This window comes from Haliaeetus albicilla, chromosome 21, assembly GCF_947461875.1.
Source record: "Haliaeetus albicilla chromosome 21, bHalAlb1.1, whole genome shotgun sequence".
Taxonomy (NCBI): domain Eukaryota; kingdom Metazoa; phylum Chordata; class Aves; order Accipitriformes; family Accipitridae; genus Haliaeetus; species Haliaeetus albicilla.
The window spans coordinates 21,652,795-21,672,989 of NC_091503.1; the positions used below are offsets into that span (position 1 = coordinate 21,652,795).

General features: G+C 45.3%; 1 protein-coding gene across 4 annotated transcripts in view; it reads left to right on the forward strand.

Moving 5' to 3' along the window:
* E2F3 (E2F transcription factor 3) overlaps positions 1-20,195 on the forward strand; it is a 43,375-nt gene that overhangs the window by 1,362 nt on the left and 21,818 nt on the right. Inside the window, exon 1 of one of the 4 annotated variants that reach the window (XM_069809208.1) lies at positions 8,236-8,340. The exons of the other annotated variants lie outside the window; for them this stretch is intronic. Within the exon in view, the coding sequence (XP_069665309.1) occupies positions 8,338-8,340 (3 nt within the window). The 5' untranslated portion in view covers positions 8,236-8,337. Of the gene's footprint in view, positions 1-8,235; positions 8,341-20,195 lie in introns of those variants that run through there. 4 annotated transcript variants of the gene reach the window in all.

Genomic DNA, 20,195 nt, shown 5'->3' on the forward strand with positions numbered 1-20,195 from the left:
GCTGCGCCCCTGCCCGGGCAAAAGGGGTTTTAACATTCCCCCCCCCCGCCCCCAGCCGGTGATGGTCCAGGTATGGGATGCTGCTGTAATCCTGAAATACTTTTGCAAAAGCTTGGGAGAAGCGTTTGCATCTTGGTGCGGCTTGGGAGATGGTGAGGATGGCAGGAGCTGCCTTTCGGCGCGGGTGTTTTTTTTTTTTTTTTGCAGGTGTTGGTTGCGGAGGTAGGGATGGGAAGTTTTTGAGGCTTGTCAGACCCCACTTAAAGCTTTTTATTTGTTTGTTTCTTAAATAAGCGTCCTCGCTGTAAAAGAGAATTGATTTTTCGGTGCTCCTGGTCATCGGCATATCCTAAGGGGGCTCGGTGTCAAGCAGGCTGCTTCAAGCCACTTTGTAAATATTTGGCTGTCCTATGTGAAGGTTTGATTCCTAGAAGGTGGTGGTAAGCGAATACAAAGGGGAGCATATGTTACAGGGCAATTCTGGGAGAGTAATGGTACAGGGTTTTTTGGCTCTGTGGGAGGGATGTTGGTGTCATAGGGGACTCCTAAAATTTCCCCTTAGTGGGTGCTTCAAGACCTCCAAACATGAATCTGGTGCTTTTTTTTTTTTGTATACTGTTCACCTCTCTAATGGGAGGAACTCCTGGCCATAAAAACCTAGGCAGGCTTCTTTCCACCTTAAAGGTTTGGAAACAGGAAGGCAATTTTGGACTCTGCCTGCAAAAAAAGTCCTCAATGCAAGTTGTAAGTGAGTTCGTTGTATACCCTCAGCTCCCATGTTTACTTTGGGGAGAGATGTGGGAAGGGGGAAAGGAGGAGAGTGGTCAGCCCGGTGGTATCTATAGGCTCGGGCTGGCACCCTCCCAGGGCGATAAGCCATCTGTGGCACGCGTCGGGAAAGGGGCTGCGCATCCTGCTCTGCCCTGACAGCCATGCTCACGGGGTTGCCCCTCTTGGAGCCGCGCCGGTTTGCCACAGACCCGTCTTTCGGGAAGTACGGCTGAAGTGCCCTAGTGCTCTGCCTCGTCTTTCTGCTCCGTAACTGCTTGGTGGGGAGATGATCCAGCCCTTTTGCAGTTCTTCGGCTCCTGCTTAGTTTTCCCCAAAACTCGCAGAGGATTTTCTGGGGCTGGGAGGTGAGGGTATTTTCCTGGTTGGCTCCTAGCTGAGCATTTTTGAGAAACTGGTGTGGGAGACTGGTGAGGGGAGCAAGAAAATGCTGGGTAGTTGAGGCAGTGAGCTCAGGCGAGTAGCACCAATCTAAGTTTAGCGCTTGATTAGCTGAGTTGCAAAGTAATGCATGGAGTCCGAGACCTCCAGCTGGAAACAAGGCCCTGCTATGCGAAAGACTGTAGGGATAAGTCTAAAATTTGGCCAGTACACCTGCACTGGTTAGGGTTATGAAAATACTCTAGCTTTGTAGATGTAACTGCACGGGCAACCCACCCATCACTTCCAAATATAAGCTATGGTATGACTGGAAAAGAGTTAGTACAGAGGTATAGTTTAGTTCAGGGAGGCGTTTGACTATACCAGCAAATGAAAAAGTTTGTTTTGCCGGAGTAAGCTGCTTCTCCCCTGGGAATTTGTTAGTTACTTTATCTGTGATTGTGTTACTTTATCTAGGCGCTGGAAAAGCCTTGAAAAGTGGCCTAGGCCATAACAACAGGCAGCTCCAGCCCCAGACTGATGAGAGTTTGCACACTCCTCCATCTCCCAAGCAGGTGTCTCGATACTGTCCAAAAACCTGTTCCTTGCTCCCGCGGCTGAGGGCTGCTAACCGGGCTTTTGTACCCTGGTGAGCCCAGGCTCTGGGAGGCTGTGACCCAGGCTGCCCGCCCTTTCAACCTGAGGAGCTTTTTGGTGATTCCTGTGGAGTTAATAGAAAGTGTTACCGGGCAGATCTGAACCCCCGCCATGGCTTAAACACAAGCGGTAATGAAGAATTAACCCTTGCAAAGTAACTACCAGCTTGCGCTCCTGGGGAAAGCCTGAGCCTCCGGCGACGGGGTCAGTGCTGCTGCAAGGGGCAGGCGGTCCTGCGTCCTCCCCTGCCCTCCCCGGGGTCTGGTGCCGCTTCCCTTCTGGAATCTCAGGCTTCCCAGGATGGAAAATTAACCCTGGCCAGAATAAATAAATAAACACTTTTCTGCTGGGCAGGCAGGTTGAACGAGCTAATGGAAGGTCTGCTAAGTGCCAGGGACCATCAAGGGAAGGTGGTGGCCAGGGAGAGGGCACAGGGGTAGTGTCACCGTGCTGTTTTGGTGGCAGTGAGCCCTCGAATCAACTCGGGTCCTCACGAAAACATAGGAGAAATTAATGTTTGATGAGGTACCCCAAAAGTGTTCTCGCTGGTGTTGCCTTCCAGCTTGGTGTGAGAAAGTCACTACCATTTGCAAATCCCAGTACTTAAAAATGGGGCTGCTATAAAAGCAAGCTGCTCAAAATGTTTCTAATTCAAATAGTGGAGAATTTCTTACTGTCTTTGGGTTATAAAGATAAGCCTTTAAGAAGAGGGCCATTTTCTTAGCCATGAGAAAATGCTTAAATGGAGACACCACCCACATGTTAAGTCCTTTTTAAAAGGGGCTAAATCCTCTTAACAAGAATATCTTTAGAGAACTCCTGTGGCCTTTAGATGACATGAGCTGTGGAGAGGCTGGTTCGGCATACTTCAGAAGGGGCTGGGAGGATTTACATTTACAAACTGAATACTTAGCACCTCTCTCATTTTTCTGGTGGTTTAGAAAGCACCTCTTCCTCCCTCCTTCTCAGCAAGTCACAGCTGGAAAGGGAGAAAAATGGGGTAACACACGATCTTTCTCCTAGGCCTTAGGTAAAGGAGCAGGCCAAACAGGGCATAAATACTGAACAAGGATTCGAGGTATGGGAGAAAAACCTGTAAGTTGCAAAGAGGAAGTGGGTAGTTAAGTAGGAGCTTTTCTTTATTTTGCAGGAATAAAAAGGTTTGTCTGTGAAGACACAGGTGTTTCCATATTCAGACCCATTTTCTCACTTCTCTGCCTCATAGTTTGTGTTATTAGGAATGAAAGCTAGCATGAGGCCGGGGCCTTTGCTTATTCAAAAAGCATTTAAGGGAGTTTCTTTGGTTTAAATCCATCTCCTCCAGCAACAGACTGCTGCTGAGCCCAAGGAGGTACCGCATGGTCCTTTGGCACAGCTGTCTGAGGAGAGTTCAAAGAGGTATAAATCCTGGTTGCCCTAACTGTGCCAACAAGCATCTAGTGGAAAGCAGGCATCCTAATAAAATGGTACAGGAATAGCCTGTAGGTTGCTGTGCTTGCTGACGGCGGCTTCGCTATCCTCATACAGGGTCCGGCAATGCTGGTGTGGCTCCGTCTGCACCAGAACTGCTGAAGTATGGTAGCCTCACGATGATAAGGGATGCTGGCACGTTTCCATGAGCAGCTGAGACACTCAGAGGCTTTACTGTTGCTGGAAGGAGTCGGCTTGCTTCTCCTTCACCGTCTCCTTTGCTCTGCCCCTGGCCAGGCAGCACTCTTCCCCTACCTCTGTGCTTGGGGAGCATCCAGCTGCCGGGGGGGGTGGTTTTCTGCTGCTTTAACGAGGTGAGATAGCTGGGTCTGACGAGCGTTGGGGCTGGCATGCGGTAGGTATTGGGCATATGTGGCCCAAGATGGGGTGAGCGAGATGAAGGAAGGAGATGGGAGCTTTGCCACGCAGTGGTGTTGAGGTGTTAAATTGGCTCACCGAGCCTCAGTTTTCCAAAGTTAGCTTTGCCTGTTCTCACCATGAAGGTGTATCTTCCTTGTGCCACCAGACTGCTTGCCAAAGGCTGGATATGGGTCACTTTACGGCCAGTTTATTCTTCTGTGGAGGCTGCTTCAACTGATTGAGCAATTAAAGGCATTTTCTTTCCCCTTGTTTTATCCCAGGTATGTTGGTGCTGCTCTATTAGTGTGCTCATTCGTGAGTATGTGCAAGCATTTAAAAAAAAGGAATCTTTAAACTTAGGCACAGCTGTATTTTGCAAGATGAAAGGTTCACCCACTACTTCTCTGACGATGACTGTGGCAAACGTTTGAGGAAGGAACACAAGAAGAGGGCTTGCACAGGACAGCCCTTCTTGCTTTGAGAGAGCACTTGCTTGGTCAGGGGTTACAGTGAGTTTTACAGCTACCTGTGGCCTGTGTTTTTTGTCTAATCCCTGTTTGAATCTAGTTGTAGTTCTGACCTTATGTAGCAACGAGTTCTATCTATGATTAAGTTATCTCATATGGAAGAAAAAATAATTTTGTTTCTGCCTTTTTCTTTTTTTTTTTAATTTTCATTTTGAACTTACTGTCTATAGTGTTATTGGGTGATCCTAGATACTGTGATAGGGGAAAATGATTTTCTTATATATGCTTCTCTACACAGTTTATGATACGTTATCTTCTGTTGTCCGTTGTCCTCTCCAAGCTGAAGAGTGCTAGACCATTTAATTTCTCCTGAAATGAAAGCCGTTAACACTAAAATGAAGGCCTCCTTTTATAAAAGAACCCCACGGGTGTGAAAACAAGCCTGTCTGTTAGTTGTGAGTTTTCACGATCGGCAGCTTTGAAAGACGTCTTGAAGACGTGGTAGACCCACTTTGCAGGCCTAGCAGGAGCCAGAGACCCTTTCAGAGCCAGCTTGTTTCACGAGGTCTTAACCTGGCCCTGGGGGGGGGAACGGGAGGTATGGATCGTGGGGAACGGGAGGTATGGATCATGGGGATGAGCGTGCTGGACTACTGCGGGAACGGCTCGTTACAGAGCGTAGGTTGGAAAAAGGAAAACGAAGTAGCGCCGTTCCTCTTCGGAGCGTCCATCTGCGCAGGCCGGTCGCTGTGGTGCGGCTGTGGGAGGGGAACGCGGCCCACCCCTTCTGCCCAGAGCCCCCAGAGGGGGACTGGGGGAGAAACGAAGATGGGAGCTTTTCTCAGTAGCTTCGAGCACGATGCCTTTCAAACCTTCAGGCTTTGCTTCTGTCCCGGTGGGGTGGGAGGGTGGCTGGGGCCTTAGGCCTGCCTTGTGGAGGAGCTGCCCGCCAAGGGTGGGTTGGAGACGGCGACAGGGGTTCGGGTGGGCTTCGTGCACCCACGGCGGTAACGGAGATCCAGCCCTGCCCAGAGCGAGGCTTCGGCAGATGGAAACCTCTTCTTAGAGTAACTAAATCTCCAGGTTTTACAGTCTCTGCAAATAATCTCATTTACAGCTGGCAGCGCTGCGTGTGTATGTATGGTGGCAACTCTCATCCTCGCAAATGAGTAAGTTGGGCTTCAGGCTTTTGTTTTGGCTGGCAGAGTTAATCGCTTCCCGCATTGTTTTTCAAGAGCAGAGTCGGGTTTGCTGCTGCCGGGAGGAGAAACCCCCTTCGGGTTCCCCGGGGCGGTGGGAGGGAGGCTGCCCTGCTTGAGGTGCTGCTGATGAGGTATTTGGACTCGGTTTCAATTTCAGTTCTGTTTGAAGACAGACTTGGCAAAATTGCCCAATTTATCACATCTTTAAAAGGGAACTATTTCACTTCTGTTTTCCTCAAGTAAGTTGGTCCAAAACCACGCTTGGAAGTGCTATGCCTGGCATGGGTGTCTCTTGAAGTACTGTGCTGTCTGCTTGGATGGTGCTGCTATTTGCTGGATCTCGTGGTGTCCGTGGAGTTCTTAATGCCTTGTGGGCTCAGCGTGAGCTGTGGTAAATATTTCCATCTGCAAGCCCTGTAAAGGGAGAAGACAAAGAGTTTGGGTGTTGATGAAGCTGGAGCGTACTGAAAATGGCCTCTGCTATGTGGTAGGAGTGTTCTACATCATGCGTTTTAGCCTTCCTTTTATACATATATGAATACATCTCAAATGTGTTGGTAACTGTTTGCAAACTGAACTTGCCTAAGGTTAATGGCGTGTCTTGTGTCTCTCCTGTCCTACTTAGGCATGTGAGCAGTTGCTGAACTGTTACAGTGTGAAAAGTAACACGCTAACTCTGTCAGCACTGCATGTGCATGCCCTGCAGCTTTCAGGCTTTTGTACCCAAGGTCTTTTGCCTAGGACCAAGCTAGGAAGGAAAGGTGGAGCGTTGAAGATCACCTTTTCACTATCAGCCAAGCATCTTTTCTGTGACTGCACTGAGTTAGGGGGGCAAGTGTGGCTTTCATTTATTCCACAGGGATGTCAATAACCGGCCTCTAGAAGTAAAACCCATATCCTGTTTCGTCACTTCGTTTTAAGTAGGAGACTTAATTTGATTACCTGCGTCTACTTTCAAGACTTCATCCAACTCGTATGTGGCTGCATCTAGGCCCAGAAGTGACCACTACCTAAGATTGACGGCATTTTCAAGGACTTCAGGGACCTAGGAGTTGCTTTTTAGGAAGATACTGGGTGCTTCCTGTGATGTTCAGCTGCAGTACTGCAGATGTTGCATTCTTGGTATCTTGAGTTTTATAGGGACAAGCCACTGTTAAAGCAGAGGCTGCTATTATTTTGGCTTTCATTTCTACATCTTTACAACGGGATCTTACAGTCTCATCACACAGACATTGCAAGCCACTAGTTGTTTTGCAAAGATGTGTGAAAACTCATAGAAAGTATCTAAACAACTATTTTTGGTAAAATTAAATTGTTATCTAGTTTCCCAGTACAAGAGGTGTCTGCTTAGCCTTGGCTGCTTCAGCTCCAGCATTCCTGCTACAAGTTGTGGTATGTGTGTATTGGTTAATATATGCATAGATTCTAGAAGTAATTTTCATTAATGAACTTCTTGAAAGACTTTCTTTTTACAATGGTATTCTGTTGGGTTTTTTTTTGTGGGGGGTATTTTTTTTTTGGTTGTTGTATAGCTGTTGGTTCAAAGGTTGTTGCGTATTGCATAACTTGCTGCTAGAAAGCGGGGTGGGGAAGAAACTCATTGGCAAACTTCCTTCCTTGTTAATTAAGGTGATGTTAAAAGTCTCTGGTTTAGGTCTCGATGGTGGCTGTCACCATGCGGTGCAAAAGTCAAATTCTTATATATCATGTCAGGCTTATCGATCCACTCTACTAGTTCTCTCTAAATAAGACTTTCTCTTCATTTTGGTTCTACACGTTAGTTACAAAATCTTACTAAAATTGGAGTGCAGTAACAGATAAATTTTTCTTCTGCAAGCCACTGAATCTGCACTGTAGGATTTCATGATTTTTACACATCTTAAAAGTACAGATGTAATTTTAGAGTGAAGCACTTCTCCATAGAGTGAGTGTGTTATGCTCGCTATAAAACTTAGCTTTCAAATTTGCCTTGCATGTTGTTCAGCAACAAACTGGCATGCAGACTTGCTTGCATCCCTTCTACTGAGACTCCCATTTAAGAGGTGTCGTCTGGCAAATTTCAGGTCTGGAAGTAAAAAAGTAACCTCTTGGCCTGGCATTTATGTTGGTACAGTCCATTTATGTTAACAGTAGTCTTGTGGCTTCTTGGGTGCTACCACAGTGTAAGTAGATAAGTATGTAAAAATACAAAATGATGTGCAGAAGGGGTTTTGTCTTGTATCGTAGGTGGAATGGTGGTTTGTGTGTATCGGGTTGTCTACCATGTGCTGGAAAATACGTGCTTTAAGGAGCAGGTCTGAAGGGTTTGCTGTGTTCTCTGGCTGGTTCTGTAATGGAAACTGGGCTTTACTTCGCCCTCTGCTTGGGCTCTTCTAATATCTGCCGGTTTTAAAGTCGTTTTTCCAACCAGAGACACTAGAAATGCCATTATATGGAATTATAATGTCCTGAGTGATGCTAGTAACCTAATAGTGCCTTCAGTACTTGTTTTCTTGTGCTGCTAACTCTGGAATTAAATGGCAATTACCATGTATATATGCTGGTGTTATTTTGCCTTGCCAGTGTTGTGTTTTTAGACAGCGTTGGTCCCACACATTGACAGTTTTTTGTCCCCGTACAGTAAGCTAGTTCACACTTTGTCTAATGTCTTCGCATAGCGGGAATTGATGTTGGTTACAGCTCTCACAGAAGGCTTTTGTGTGGCGATATCTGAAAGCTGTCTTGTTGGAGCTTTTATCAAGGCTATTGCAATGAGGCCATTATCCCCGCTCGTGGCGAACATAGATATTCGCAGAAATTTTTATAATAATGCTTAGTAAGTGGCATGCTGGTAAAGAGCGACAATGCTGGAGTGGTACAGAAATAATACCCGAGGTGGCAGCCATGCGGCGGTGGGGCGTTATCTGTCCTCGCAGACCGGGGACAGGGTGGGAAGGGAACCCCGCGCGGGGCAGACGGAGGGTGGTGATCAGGGCTATCGCAAGCACGAATAATCTTGGCCGTCGGCTCAGCGGAATAAAGTTTTACTTTTCATGGTAAGACTTTTATCGAGTGGCTCCAAGTAACCCAGATCCAAATTGCTGTATAATAGTTCTGCATCTCGTCCTTTTTTTGTTTCGGCTGCGCAGTATCTGTAACCTAAAAATGTCTCTTGAGAGTTATGTAAAACTGTGAGTCGGGTGAGAGGAAGCCGAAACTTCACAACTCTGCTGTAGTACTCTTTTTAAGCACAAACCTCTTGAGCCGGTAGAAAAGACAACTTACTACTTGAGGTGGGGGCAGGGAGGGCTTTAAAAATTATAATAGCATTTTCACCGGCTGCTTTGTCTGGACAGTGGGTATTTCACTGGGTTTATTCTCTTTTTCCCTCAGGAACTGGGTGTTAGAAAAAGCTCTTTTTGTAAAAGACAGTGTCCTGAAAGCATAAGCGAGTTGCTCATTTTCTTTCTTAATCGTAAGAGCTGCCTTGATGATTTTTCCCACCTCAAATTAGCAGTTTATTTATAACATGCTAATGTTCTGCATACCCGTCGGTATTACTTTTCTGTCGTGCTGAGCTGAGAATTGTTCTCTCGAAAATTGACACTGCGAAGATGACATAAATGAACATGGGAAATTGCATATGATAGAGAAAAATTCAGGTGGCTTTTGGTATGACTTTGGTTCACACTACTTTCTATAAAATCACTTCAATTTTCTTTCTGATTTCCATTGCTAGTCACATTTTTGTTGCTTGTTTTTATTTGTTACAAAAGAAAAATGCAGACCATTGCCTTTTGGCATCCTCGTTACCCTTTCATTCCTGTTGGCAAGCTTCTCTGTGACCGTCTTCTGCGCGCTGCTACCAGCTGCCTTCTTGGACTGCAGGCAGGGGAGTGAGGAGCTTCAGGGGGTATTTCCCCCTTCTCAGGGCCCTCGCAAAAACCGCTTCATTCAACCGAGAGCCTGCAAGGCCCCTGCAGGAAGGGTCTTCCAGATCTAGAGGTTAGCAGCGTCCCTCCCGGTGGTCCTCTGCTTCAGCTGCTCCACAGAGAGACAGGGGAGTGTACAAAGTCCAGACCATGCAACGCAGGGTGCTTTGTGCATGGAGAAGGAAATGGCAAAATAAAAACACATCCCATGAGTTGCTGTACTTGGAGCCATGTGCTTTGTAGGTGTTTACAGGAAAGGTGCAACATGATTTGGAGGCCTCCAACATTGTTTGCTTGTGACCCGTTCTCTAAAGATTGTCTTCATGTTGCTGCTGGCCTTGGGGTGCTGAAGTCCTTCCCTTTTCTCGTGTTGGTAACATCATGCTTTTGTTGAATATGTGGGAAGTGAATGCAACACTAGTGAACAGGTTGCGTGCTGTTGGCTAGACATTAAGCTTAGGTACAGCCTTCTGTGGACAGAAATAAGTTAATACTTATAAAGCTTTTTTGTGGTTTTTTGGGGGGGGCGGGACAGAAACCCACTTTGCTGTGAAAGGGAATGTGTAGGGGATTCCAGAGACTGACATATTTAATTAAATTTAAAAAAAAAAAAGGAAGAGAAAAGCAAGCTCGGAGGCAGGCAAATTCCCCTTATTCAGAGAAAGCCATATGTTCAGGATACTATCCTTAGTGTGATTTATTTGCTTCAGAATTAGCAAAGAGGGTTGCTAGGAAAAGTAAGATGCATTCACTTCTTTCACCTTAAAGAATTTTATAACGGTGATTACCATCTCCCTCCTTTCTCCCTCTTTTCCAGTCCTGGAGAATAATCAATTTAGCAATATGTCAGAGCAAGCAAAAATGGAATTGTTCTCATCTGCAATGCAGACACTAAGACAGACTCTCTCTTTAAGGCCAAAATCAGGTATTTCAGGAGTTATCAAATCATTCTGTGTTCAGTAAGAAAGGATCAGAATTTCAGCCTTTTTATTCTCCCCTTCAGATTTGTCTAGTTCTGTTTTCTTGTCTACCCTTTAGTTCTTTTGATGGCCTCAGTGCCACTTTGAACACATTTCTCTACTTCCTCCAACGGGGGGAAGCAGCACCAGTTGTACCAGACAGGCATTTTATCTGTTGCTAGTACTTCATTTGAAGTGGAGAAACATGGCTTTCCCAGCCATTTGAAGAGCTCGGTTGCCTCAGCGTGTGAAGAGCAGCCCCCAAACTCTGCTCAACTGGCAGTTGAGAAGGGAGGAATCTCCTTAAGACCTTGCAGGGAGAAAGCTCTAAGCACCTGTGAGATGCTATAGTATATCTAGCTAAAAATATCAGATACTTGAGCTTGCCTATTGACTTGTTCAATGGCGATGCCTTGTCGAAATGGAAAAAGCCAACAGATCTGGAACAGTTTTAAACTTCTTGAACTTTGCATAATAGTGCAATGACACAAGAGGGTCAGCATAAAGATCCCAGCAAACGGACTTGTCCACCAGGGCAGCCCTGTCTCTTTCACTGATTGTGCAAGCGTGGCATGCTAGAAGATTAGGCATGGCATTCTAGAAGATTAGGCACAGCCTGCCTGCCAGCAGCTGTAATGCTCCTGGAGGGTTTGCTTTCCTTCTGAAAAACTGGTGTTGGATACTTTGTCTGGATTCAGCCCCAGACCCTTTGGTTAATGTTGTGCAAATTGTACAAAAACGTATTGTTCCTTCTGCTGCAAAGTAATGCTGAACGCCTTCTGCAAGTATTTCGCTTCTCCCTGAACACCAGAGATGATGCTTTTTGTCCTCCTTCTCGCTCTGCCTTGTGTTTGAGTGCCCCTCCATGACTGCATGGGCAGGAGCCCCAGCATGCAGCAGGTGCAGTGATCTTCCCAGCTAGAGCCTTGAATTAAAAGAGTATCTGGAATTAAGAGTGTGGGAAGGTACACAGTCCGCTCTCCTCTGAGGAAAAATGTGGGGTGTAACTTAGTAAGTGTGTTAGTTTGAACAGAGGTGGGTGTGCAGGTCAGGACTGCTGGAGCGGCACACTTACATGGGGGAGATATTTATGCATGTGTCACTAGAAGTCCACCTGTTTGTGCATCTGCACCCTATGCACGTAAGACTGGAATTTTTTGGATAGTAATAGCGATCAGGGCCATGACTAGTTGCTTTCTTGTTCTTGTGTGTAACTGTGTAGAGTGGAGAAACTTCAGCTTTCACTTAGCTTCCTATTGCTTTCAGAGGTGGAGTTGAAACTTTGATTTTCTTAGGTCTACTTTGACTACCGTCACATGGTTGTAGTACTCTGATTCGATTTTTCTATTCAGAAAAAGGGTCCAAAACCCAGCATGCTTCACTCTGTCCATTTTGCAATGAACTGATCCTTTTTTAAAGACAGGCTTAGGAGCTTCTGTTGTTGTGAGGAGCTACACTTACCAGCAGATGCTTGGAGTTACCTGTGAGTTTGTGGAGATTGTGTTGTCTTCAGACTTGCTTTCTGAGGGGACAAGTTGCTCGTCCTGCCACCAGGTCAGCAGCTGCATCTACCATCTTGGCTACGGCTGAGGTTGGACTATTGATCTCAGTGACGTGAGCTTCAAATTGCGGAAGAACTGATGAAGGCTTTGGATTGCTCAGACAAAAAGACAGGAGATATATATATACATACACACACACACACACACATATATATATATATATATATATACACAGCCTTGGGGCTTGTGGGGGCTGAGCAGGAGTCCTCAGAGGCAGTGGAACGAGGTGTGCCCTGGAGATCCTGAGGAGCTGGGCTTCTGCTTCTCCAGTTTAATTAGCTGCTTGCATCTCCCCTGGCATGGTGAAATCGCATCAGTCCCTTCACTAAGTGTTTTTATCCAGACTACCAATTTCAACAAAGTGATTTAAAAAAAATTTTTTTTTTAAGCTCCGTGTTAAGATCTTTAAGGCGGCAGGCCAGCAAGGTGATTTGGGTAAGAACCTTTTACAGTCACAATATGGAATTTTTTCACCTTAATGAGTGAAGGCAGTGGTTTGAACATATGCCAGTATGCGTTTCCAGAGCTGTGATACGGCTGAACCACAGTGGAAATCTGGAACCGTAACGACACTGCTTATAGGAAGTTTGACTCCCTGCATTTAACCACAAATGTGGTCAATCTTAGGAGAGGCAATAATGGGGAGGAAGAAAGGTGGTGGTATTTGATTAGCTTTGTTCTCCTTGTTTTCTGCAGTGCATCTGATGGATGCAGCTCCGGCTGTGAGAAAAGAGTGATAATATTACTGACTGATGGTTCCAGTTTCTTCCTTGTTACACTTTGAAGATACTCTTTTGGGGTAGATATAACAAAACTTGCTTTCAGCTTATTAAATTCAATAGTCACGTGCTATTATTAAATGGTTGTGCTGCTTGGTAAACTGTTCGGTGTTTCTGAAGACAATGACCTATAGAAGAGGATTAAATACCACGTCAAGATCCTTCAGGTTGTCGCTAGCTTCACGCGGGGACTGAAACACGAGGCAATCCAGTCCTGACAGGTATCTGCAGTGGTTGAGTGAAGGACAAAGGTCTTCCCCTTGCTCCTCACCATCGCGCCCCAGCCCAACACGTTAGATCCGTTCAGTTCAGCAGCACGGGAACGGCTGTTTGTCTTGGAAGCTAAAATATCCTCCTGCTTCCTCTCGGCCTGTTCTCGGAAATGAAATGTAATCCTCTCATAGTCAGGGTAACCTGGATTGCCTGCTAGGGTAGGAAGGAAAGGACGAATTGGGGATCGGGTCCGTGCTGCTCGGAGCGCTTCCCGTGACAGAGGGGATTTCCTGGAACCATCCTGGGAGACGCTTTGGGGACGTGGTCTCAGGGTCAGCTTATGGCGATCCGAGTTGGAGCGGGGGTCATGCTGCCCTCCCTGCCCTGCTCAGGCAGTCCCACCGCCTCCCTCCCTGCCTTGGCGCCTGCCCCTCGTACCGCCCCGCGCTCGGCCGGACTGGGGACCCGCTCCAGCTGAAAGCTAACACTGGGAGAGCGATTAGTTTTCATCCCAGCGAGCTCCCCGGCCCGGCTGGCAGCGTGGCTGGGGGCAGAGGCGGCCGGCGGGGGGCTGCCCCCTCGGCACCCCCCTCGGCTGCAAACGCGTCCTCCGGCCGCGCGTGGGATGCCTCTTTTTGGCTGCCCGTGTGCGACCTTAGCATCGCCTCGAAGCGGGTTGGAGTTGCGCGTGACGAAAAGCTAACAGATGGCTCTGTGAAAGAAATGGGCAGCTTTTGTGCTGTTACTTACTGCTTAGGTTACCGACCGCGTGCAGCTGCCGGTGCCCAAGGGCTGGAGGGATCTCTCGCGCGTTCTCCCCCATTGCCGGTTTTCGGCTTTTCAAGGTTCGGGGGCAGTTTAGGGGTTTTGTGAGCGGGCGAAGGGGTAAGTGTGGCCGAAAACGTTCTCGATTTGCAGAGGAAATCCACAGTTGCTTAAACCGAGAATCTGCGTTTTCTCAGCGCTCCATTTGCGCTGTGCCTCGTACGCTCGCCTTCCAGTCCTGGACCGAGGCTCCCAGGCTACCTGTAATTTAATTACAGCCTGACGGCAGTCACTGAAGTAGGTGAGGATAGAAGTGTAATTTGTGCCTAGAAGTTATGTATGTAGTGCGCTTGTAATACTGGAGGCCTTCTCCGAAATCATCGCTATCAGGAAATACCTCCTGAGGAAAGACTGGCTGTGCTGCTTTGACAGGTACGGTCACTCTGAGCAGGGCTTTAACGTGACTGATTTTTAAAGGATGAAAGTAAAGGCATTGCGGTCTTGCACGAGAGGTCACGGAATCCTTGCATGTAGCAACTGTGATGGCTTTTACTGCCAATAGCTGCAGCCGAGGGGCTTATGTTGCGTGGGTTATGGACATGGGAAGGCTCCTAGAGCTTCTGGTCGGGTGAGTGGTAATGAACACTAGTGACATGGAAAGTTCATCAAGGAAGGTTGAGTTTCGTGACTGCAATCATAGCAAAGTCTCCTTTTTGCCCCTCAAGTGGAGAGGTGAAGCCAGCCTGCGTGGCAGCGAGAGTACCCTGCTGATTTCACACTGCTGCAGAATTCGGCCCTTGTGACCAAAATACACTGCTGAATTTTGGCTTCAGCTTAAAAGGAGGTATATCATTTTGGTTGTAAGGGAACCTCCACATACACACTTAGCTAGTGCGGTTATTAACTAACTAACTCTGGAGACAGCCTGTAACGAATAGGGCTGCAAAATGAGAGTTATCACTTTAATCTGTTGCCTAATTTTGAACATAACTGTTTCGTTATTGATTACTTCAACAAAAAACTTCAGATGTGTTTATCTCGCAATCCTTCCACACGCTGCCTGCTGCCAGAAGCCTCAGCTCTGCCCACAGCAGCTGCCAAAATTTCTATCTTTTTCCCGATACTTTCTTTAGCACCATTGTGCATTGAAACATTTGCAGGATAGTAAAATGTGAAAGCTGTGTAGCATTCCTATTTATTTTGGAATTCAGTGTTTTACACAGGGAACACTGTAACTCTGCCATATTTACTTTCTTGTATTTAATTCAATAAAATGTATTTACCTGAAGTGGACATGAAATTACCAGTTTGCTGTGGAAAGCATAGGGCCACGCTGCAGAACTTGTTCCAAGTTAGCGCAGAGTGCGTGAGGGCTTCGTGCCAGTGCAAAGCGTGGGAGGGAAGTCGGGAGTAAGAAGACTCTCGCTGCTGTCATCAACAGGCGTCTGTTGAAAGGGTAGAAGTTATGGATGTCAAGTCAAGATGATAGGTTTGAGTCTTTTTTTTTTTTTTTAGTTTTATACTTCCAAGGCAAACCGATGACTGGCAAAGCAGGTTTCTTCCAAGGCTGCCTTTAAAGTGCTTTTGCTTTATCTTGGATAAGAACTTGCAATCTCATATAGTGAAATGTAGTCGAGTTTTCTTGGGTAATGTTGGCTTTACAGTTTGATATAGTTTGGAATTAAGGTTGGGAAAACAATTAGTGTAGAAAATAAGGATTTTCTTAATTTTTTTTTTTTTTGTATGAGAATCTACCACACTCTAGGCTTTTTAGCAATCTAGGAAGCCTACGGGCTGGTAGGGGCTTCCCATGGCTGCCCTCAGTTGTCTTACCCTTTCCTCCTACTGCTAAGAAAATAAGGCTGTCCTTCCTATCCATATACTGTTGAGAAGGACCATCATACGCAGGCTATTTTTGATCCTATTCCTTTCCATAATTATATGTAGCTTTTATAAATCTGTCTGGATGGAAAGATCCCATGTACTTTGGAAGGGCTCATTTGATCTAAATTTAAGGATGTCTCATGTCCAGTTGTGAAACATGCTATTTTAGTTTGCCCTACCTACAGCTTTTACTAAAACAAGAGGAAAAGGATGAAAAGAAGAGACTGAGAAATGTGTGTGAGAGGAGGGAAAGATGACTCATAAGTGGGACTGCACTTGAAAATGAAAAGGATCAAGGTGTACTGATCGTAAGAAAGTAAGTTATGGTTTTTGTGAAGAAGGCACAATTAAATCATATGGTCATTTATCTTCTGAACAGATTAAGGTACATTTGTGGAAGAATCCATGAGTCTGAATTGAGTAGATAATTTTGAAGAGAGAAGAAATCCATTTAAAGAACAGAATTTTTAGTGCAGTGTTTAATAGGTGATATGTTAGTGCTAGATTCCACTGGAAGACTTCTCCAGGCTTCTGGAAAATCCCATTTAGCTGTCCATTGCCTATGGGATAGTTCTAATAACTGCACAGTTATACAGCAAGGTAGGTAGCAGAAAGGGAAAGAGGGGGAAGGCAGCAGTGCAAGAAGCCAAATGGGCTTTCTCTGAACTTTGGGCTGCAATGAATAGAAATTAAAGCTCATGAATAGACACCTGTGTTTCTGCTTTCATCCTAGGTGTTGTCTCTTTTACATCTCTGCTAATGTTCTGCTCTTCCAGTCTTGTTCTGACATCCATAAAACTTCTCTAATACTTGGGATGTCCAGCAGTCTTGAAATAACACTTTCTGTAGGGTTTAAGTAGTGTGCAGTTACAACGATGGAGTTCTGTATACAGCACTGCAAAAAGTGCTTGTGGTGGTTCCCAAAATGTTTACCAGCAGTATCCAACAGCCAGCTCTTCCCACCTTCACCCTTCTTTTTTTCCTGTCTTTCATCCCCACCAACCAAAAGCTAAAAGATAACAAAGATGTCACTGTCTGACATGTGAATGAGGCTGATAGAAAGGATGTTTAATTTTGTAAAGCGTTTTGATTTTAAGAAAAAAGTAACTGTCGGTATGGCATTGGATTAAAAATTGGCTAAGTGACAGGAAAAGGGTCCTTTTGATTGATTCCAGTGAGTATTTGCACTAATCCCAATACTGTGGAGTGCTTTCATCATTGTTGCAGAAGTAAACAAGAAAACTGTTACTGACAGTAATTGCTAGCAGAATAGTAAATGATAATAGAGCTCTCTCAACTTGCTCTGGAGGCACATTCAAACACACTGTGTCTTTAATACAGCCAAAGGCAAAGTTGTATGCCAGAGAACAGGGAATGCAAGCTCTGCCTTATGAAAGAAGGCCTGTATCCTGGAAAGCAGCACTTCTGAGAAGTCTGTAGTGGACAAGCAACTGCACGCCAGCTTCCAGCGCGCTGCTGAGGAGCAATGGCACTGAGGCTTGCATCCTGGCATGTATTAAAAAAGGAACAGGAGAGGGGATGCTTCTGCCTCAGTGAACAGTTTTGGTGCAGCTGATACTTAAAATAACATACACAATTCAGTGCTAGTACTTGTAAAGAGAAAAAGTTGAAAATAGAAGATGATGTTAAATAGGGCAGCAAAAATTGAGGTCTGAAGGAAATGCCCTACAGTGCAACTTACTTAAGCAAAATATTGCTTAAGTGAAATTAATATTAAGGGATGGCTTGACTGATATACAAGATACAGAATTGGGAGGGGTGGTTGATATAGCTGATGGTTGTGCTGCCATCCGGAGGGACCTTGACGGGCTGGAGAAATGGGTTGACAGGAACCTCATGAAGCTCAGCAAAGGGAAGGGCAAAGTCCTGCCTCTGGGGAGGAATAACTCCAGGCACGAGGATGGGCTGAGGCAAACCTGCTGGAAAGCAGCTCTGCAGAAAAAAACCCTGGGGGTCCTGGTGGACCAGCAATGTGTCCTTACGGCAAAGGCCACCGATGACCTCCTGGGCTGCATTAAGCATTGGATTACCAGCAGGTTGAGGGAGGCGATCCTTCCCCCTGCTCAGCCCTGGTGAGATGCATCTGATGTGCTGGGTCCAGTTCTGGGCTCCCCAGTACAGGAGAGACGTGGACATACTGGAGCAGGTTCAGCGAAGGGCCACGAAGGTGGTTAAGGTCTCAAAGCATCTGATACACAAGGGGAGGCTGAGAGATCTGGGACTCTTGAGCCTGGAGGAGAGGAGGTGTCTGAACACCTGATGGGAGGGAATGAAGAAGATGGAGCCAGGGTCTTCTCAGTGGTGGCCAGTGACAGGACAAAAGGCTTTAGGCACAAACTGAAATGCAAGCATAAGATTTTGCAGCGAGGATGATCAAATGCTGGAATAGGTCTCTTAGGCTGCAAAGTCTTCTTCATTGGAGGTATTAAAAACCCAACTGGACACAGCCCTCAGCATTCTGGTCTAGTTGCCCCTGCTTTGAGCAGTGGCGAGTGGACTAGATGATCGATCTCCAGAGGTACTTTCCCACCTCAGCCAGTCTCTGAGATTATTCCGGTGTTAAAGGACTTCTTAAATTGTTGAACTTGATCACATCGAGAACTTAATACTGAAAGCTGAAACAATGCAAACTCAAAGTGGAAATTAGACTTTTTTTTTAAGTCAGGGGAAAATAATCATGAGTTGATACCTTCAGGTTTTGAGAATACATGTTTTGCTCTCTAATTTCTCTGCAGTTATGCTCTGTAATTTCAGCTCTGAACAGCCTTGAGGTCAGCGAGTCCATCTGCCTGCTTTTTGGTGGGGGCAACTGTGTTTATGGTCCTTCTGACAGGTGCTTGCTCACTTAACTTTCTCCTAACAGAGATTCTAAAATTGCATGGCAATCTCTTCCTGTCCTTGGCTACAAGATAACTTAATGTTACTAAGGGCATAGCAACTAGAGGAAATCCAGTGGTCTGTGATACCTAGCAGGTCATATTAGAAAGTTAGATTCTTTTCTTTGATCAAAGGGTAGGTTAGAAAATGTGAATTCATTTCATTTTAAAATTTAAGACTTAAAGGTAGTATTTGTTTTCCTGGAGAAGTCATCTCAAGGTATTTAGTTCAGGGAATACATAGTAAAGAAGGCAAAGTAGAACGGAGAGATTGTCTGGTGTGGGTCGATTTGGTTATAGAATCAAGTCCTTGCTTGACTATGACCTGAGATGCTCTGCTTCACCAGAGCTAAAAGGGATAATTTTTTGAAATATGCTTCATAATCTGAGAAAGAACAGCAACTTTAACTTCGTTTCCCCTAGAAGTTTATTCCCTGTGATGACACATCTGTTTTGGATGCTGTCTTGTAAATATTAGGCTATCACATCAGCTTTTTAGATTGTCATGCCACGGACAGGGCAGAATTTACCCAGATGTGAAAAAGAAAATTATTTGGTCTACCAACACTCATTCACGTTTCTTACGAACTGTTGTTTGTCTTCTTGTCTTGTTTTTATTCCCTCTCTGTCACTGGGAATAAGTAAAACTTGCCATTTGGATCAAATAATTTATCTTCATTTTGCCAGCACTCTTAGGTTGTTCTGGTCCTTGGTGTGGCTGATGGAGTGATAAAATACTGCCAAGGTAGGATGTGCATCACGGCGAAAGCTCTGTGGATTAGTTGTTCTTTGTGACATTACACAGAATTTAAAACATTAAGAACTTGGCTATCTTTGTGCTGTTTCAGCCATGTAGGCTGTCTGCTACCAAACTGACTGGTGAAATAAGAGTATATGCAACAGCTGCCTACCTTGACGTGGGGAGGGAGGAAATCACTGGTCCTTAGAGTTTAGCAACCCAGGCTAGGTGAAAATCAAGTTCAGTTTGTAGTCAAAAAATGTGAAGAAACCTGCTGACAGCAGTACTGGCTCCTGATCTAGGATGAAGGGGGCTGTTAGCCACAGCTGGGATCTCTGGGTCCCTGCTATCTGTGATTCTCTCCCTCGCTCTCTTCTTATATGCTTTTATCTATTTTTGTGACTTTCTCCTGATTTGGAGCCTGCTTTCTGACTGCTTCTAGGAGTAGTTGCTTTTGGATATGTAAACTGTGTTTCCTGCTTCTTGGGCGCTTGTTATTTATTTTTGTTACTCTGAGGTTTGGTATGTGGAGGAGGTTATTGTGTTAACTTCTTCAAGGTTACTTGGGGATTTTTTTTTAATGTGATACTAGTAATTGCATTTTCAAAACTGTACCTAATTAACTGTTTGCAAATAATAAATTGATATCTGGATGCAAAGTCAGCATTATAGATATTGTAGGTACAGAAATAACTTCTTAGGGTTAATCTGTTTGGACAACGTTGGGACTTCCTTAAAGTGAACTAAAACCCCCACAGTTTATGTAACATACAGAACTAGCCTGTATTACAGTAAATTCTCGTCATCTGGCTCTAAGTGCAAATCATTGCATCTCATCTGGGCCTGGTTGACTCCTGAAAGTTTTTTGTCAACTTTCACAATGTCCTTTGGAATCTGTATAATATTTTTATCACCCTAAGTGCATTCAAAGTACATTTATTACTTTTGGGGAATCCACCTGTATGTTTTTATACTTGTATGGAACTAGGTTAAGGAAGTACTTAAAAATAAAAGGTTTTACTACTCAGATCTGATTTCTCATAACTAATTACATTAATTGAACAAGTAGTTAGATGTAAGAACCATCATGCCTCAGGCAGTGAATTAAAAATATGGAGTCAAGATTGGTGTTGACTTTTTTTAAGAAAGGATTCTCCCCCTTTGGGGCCATGAATACCCAA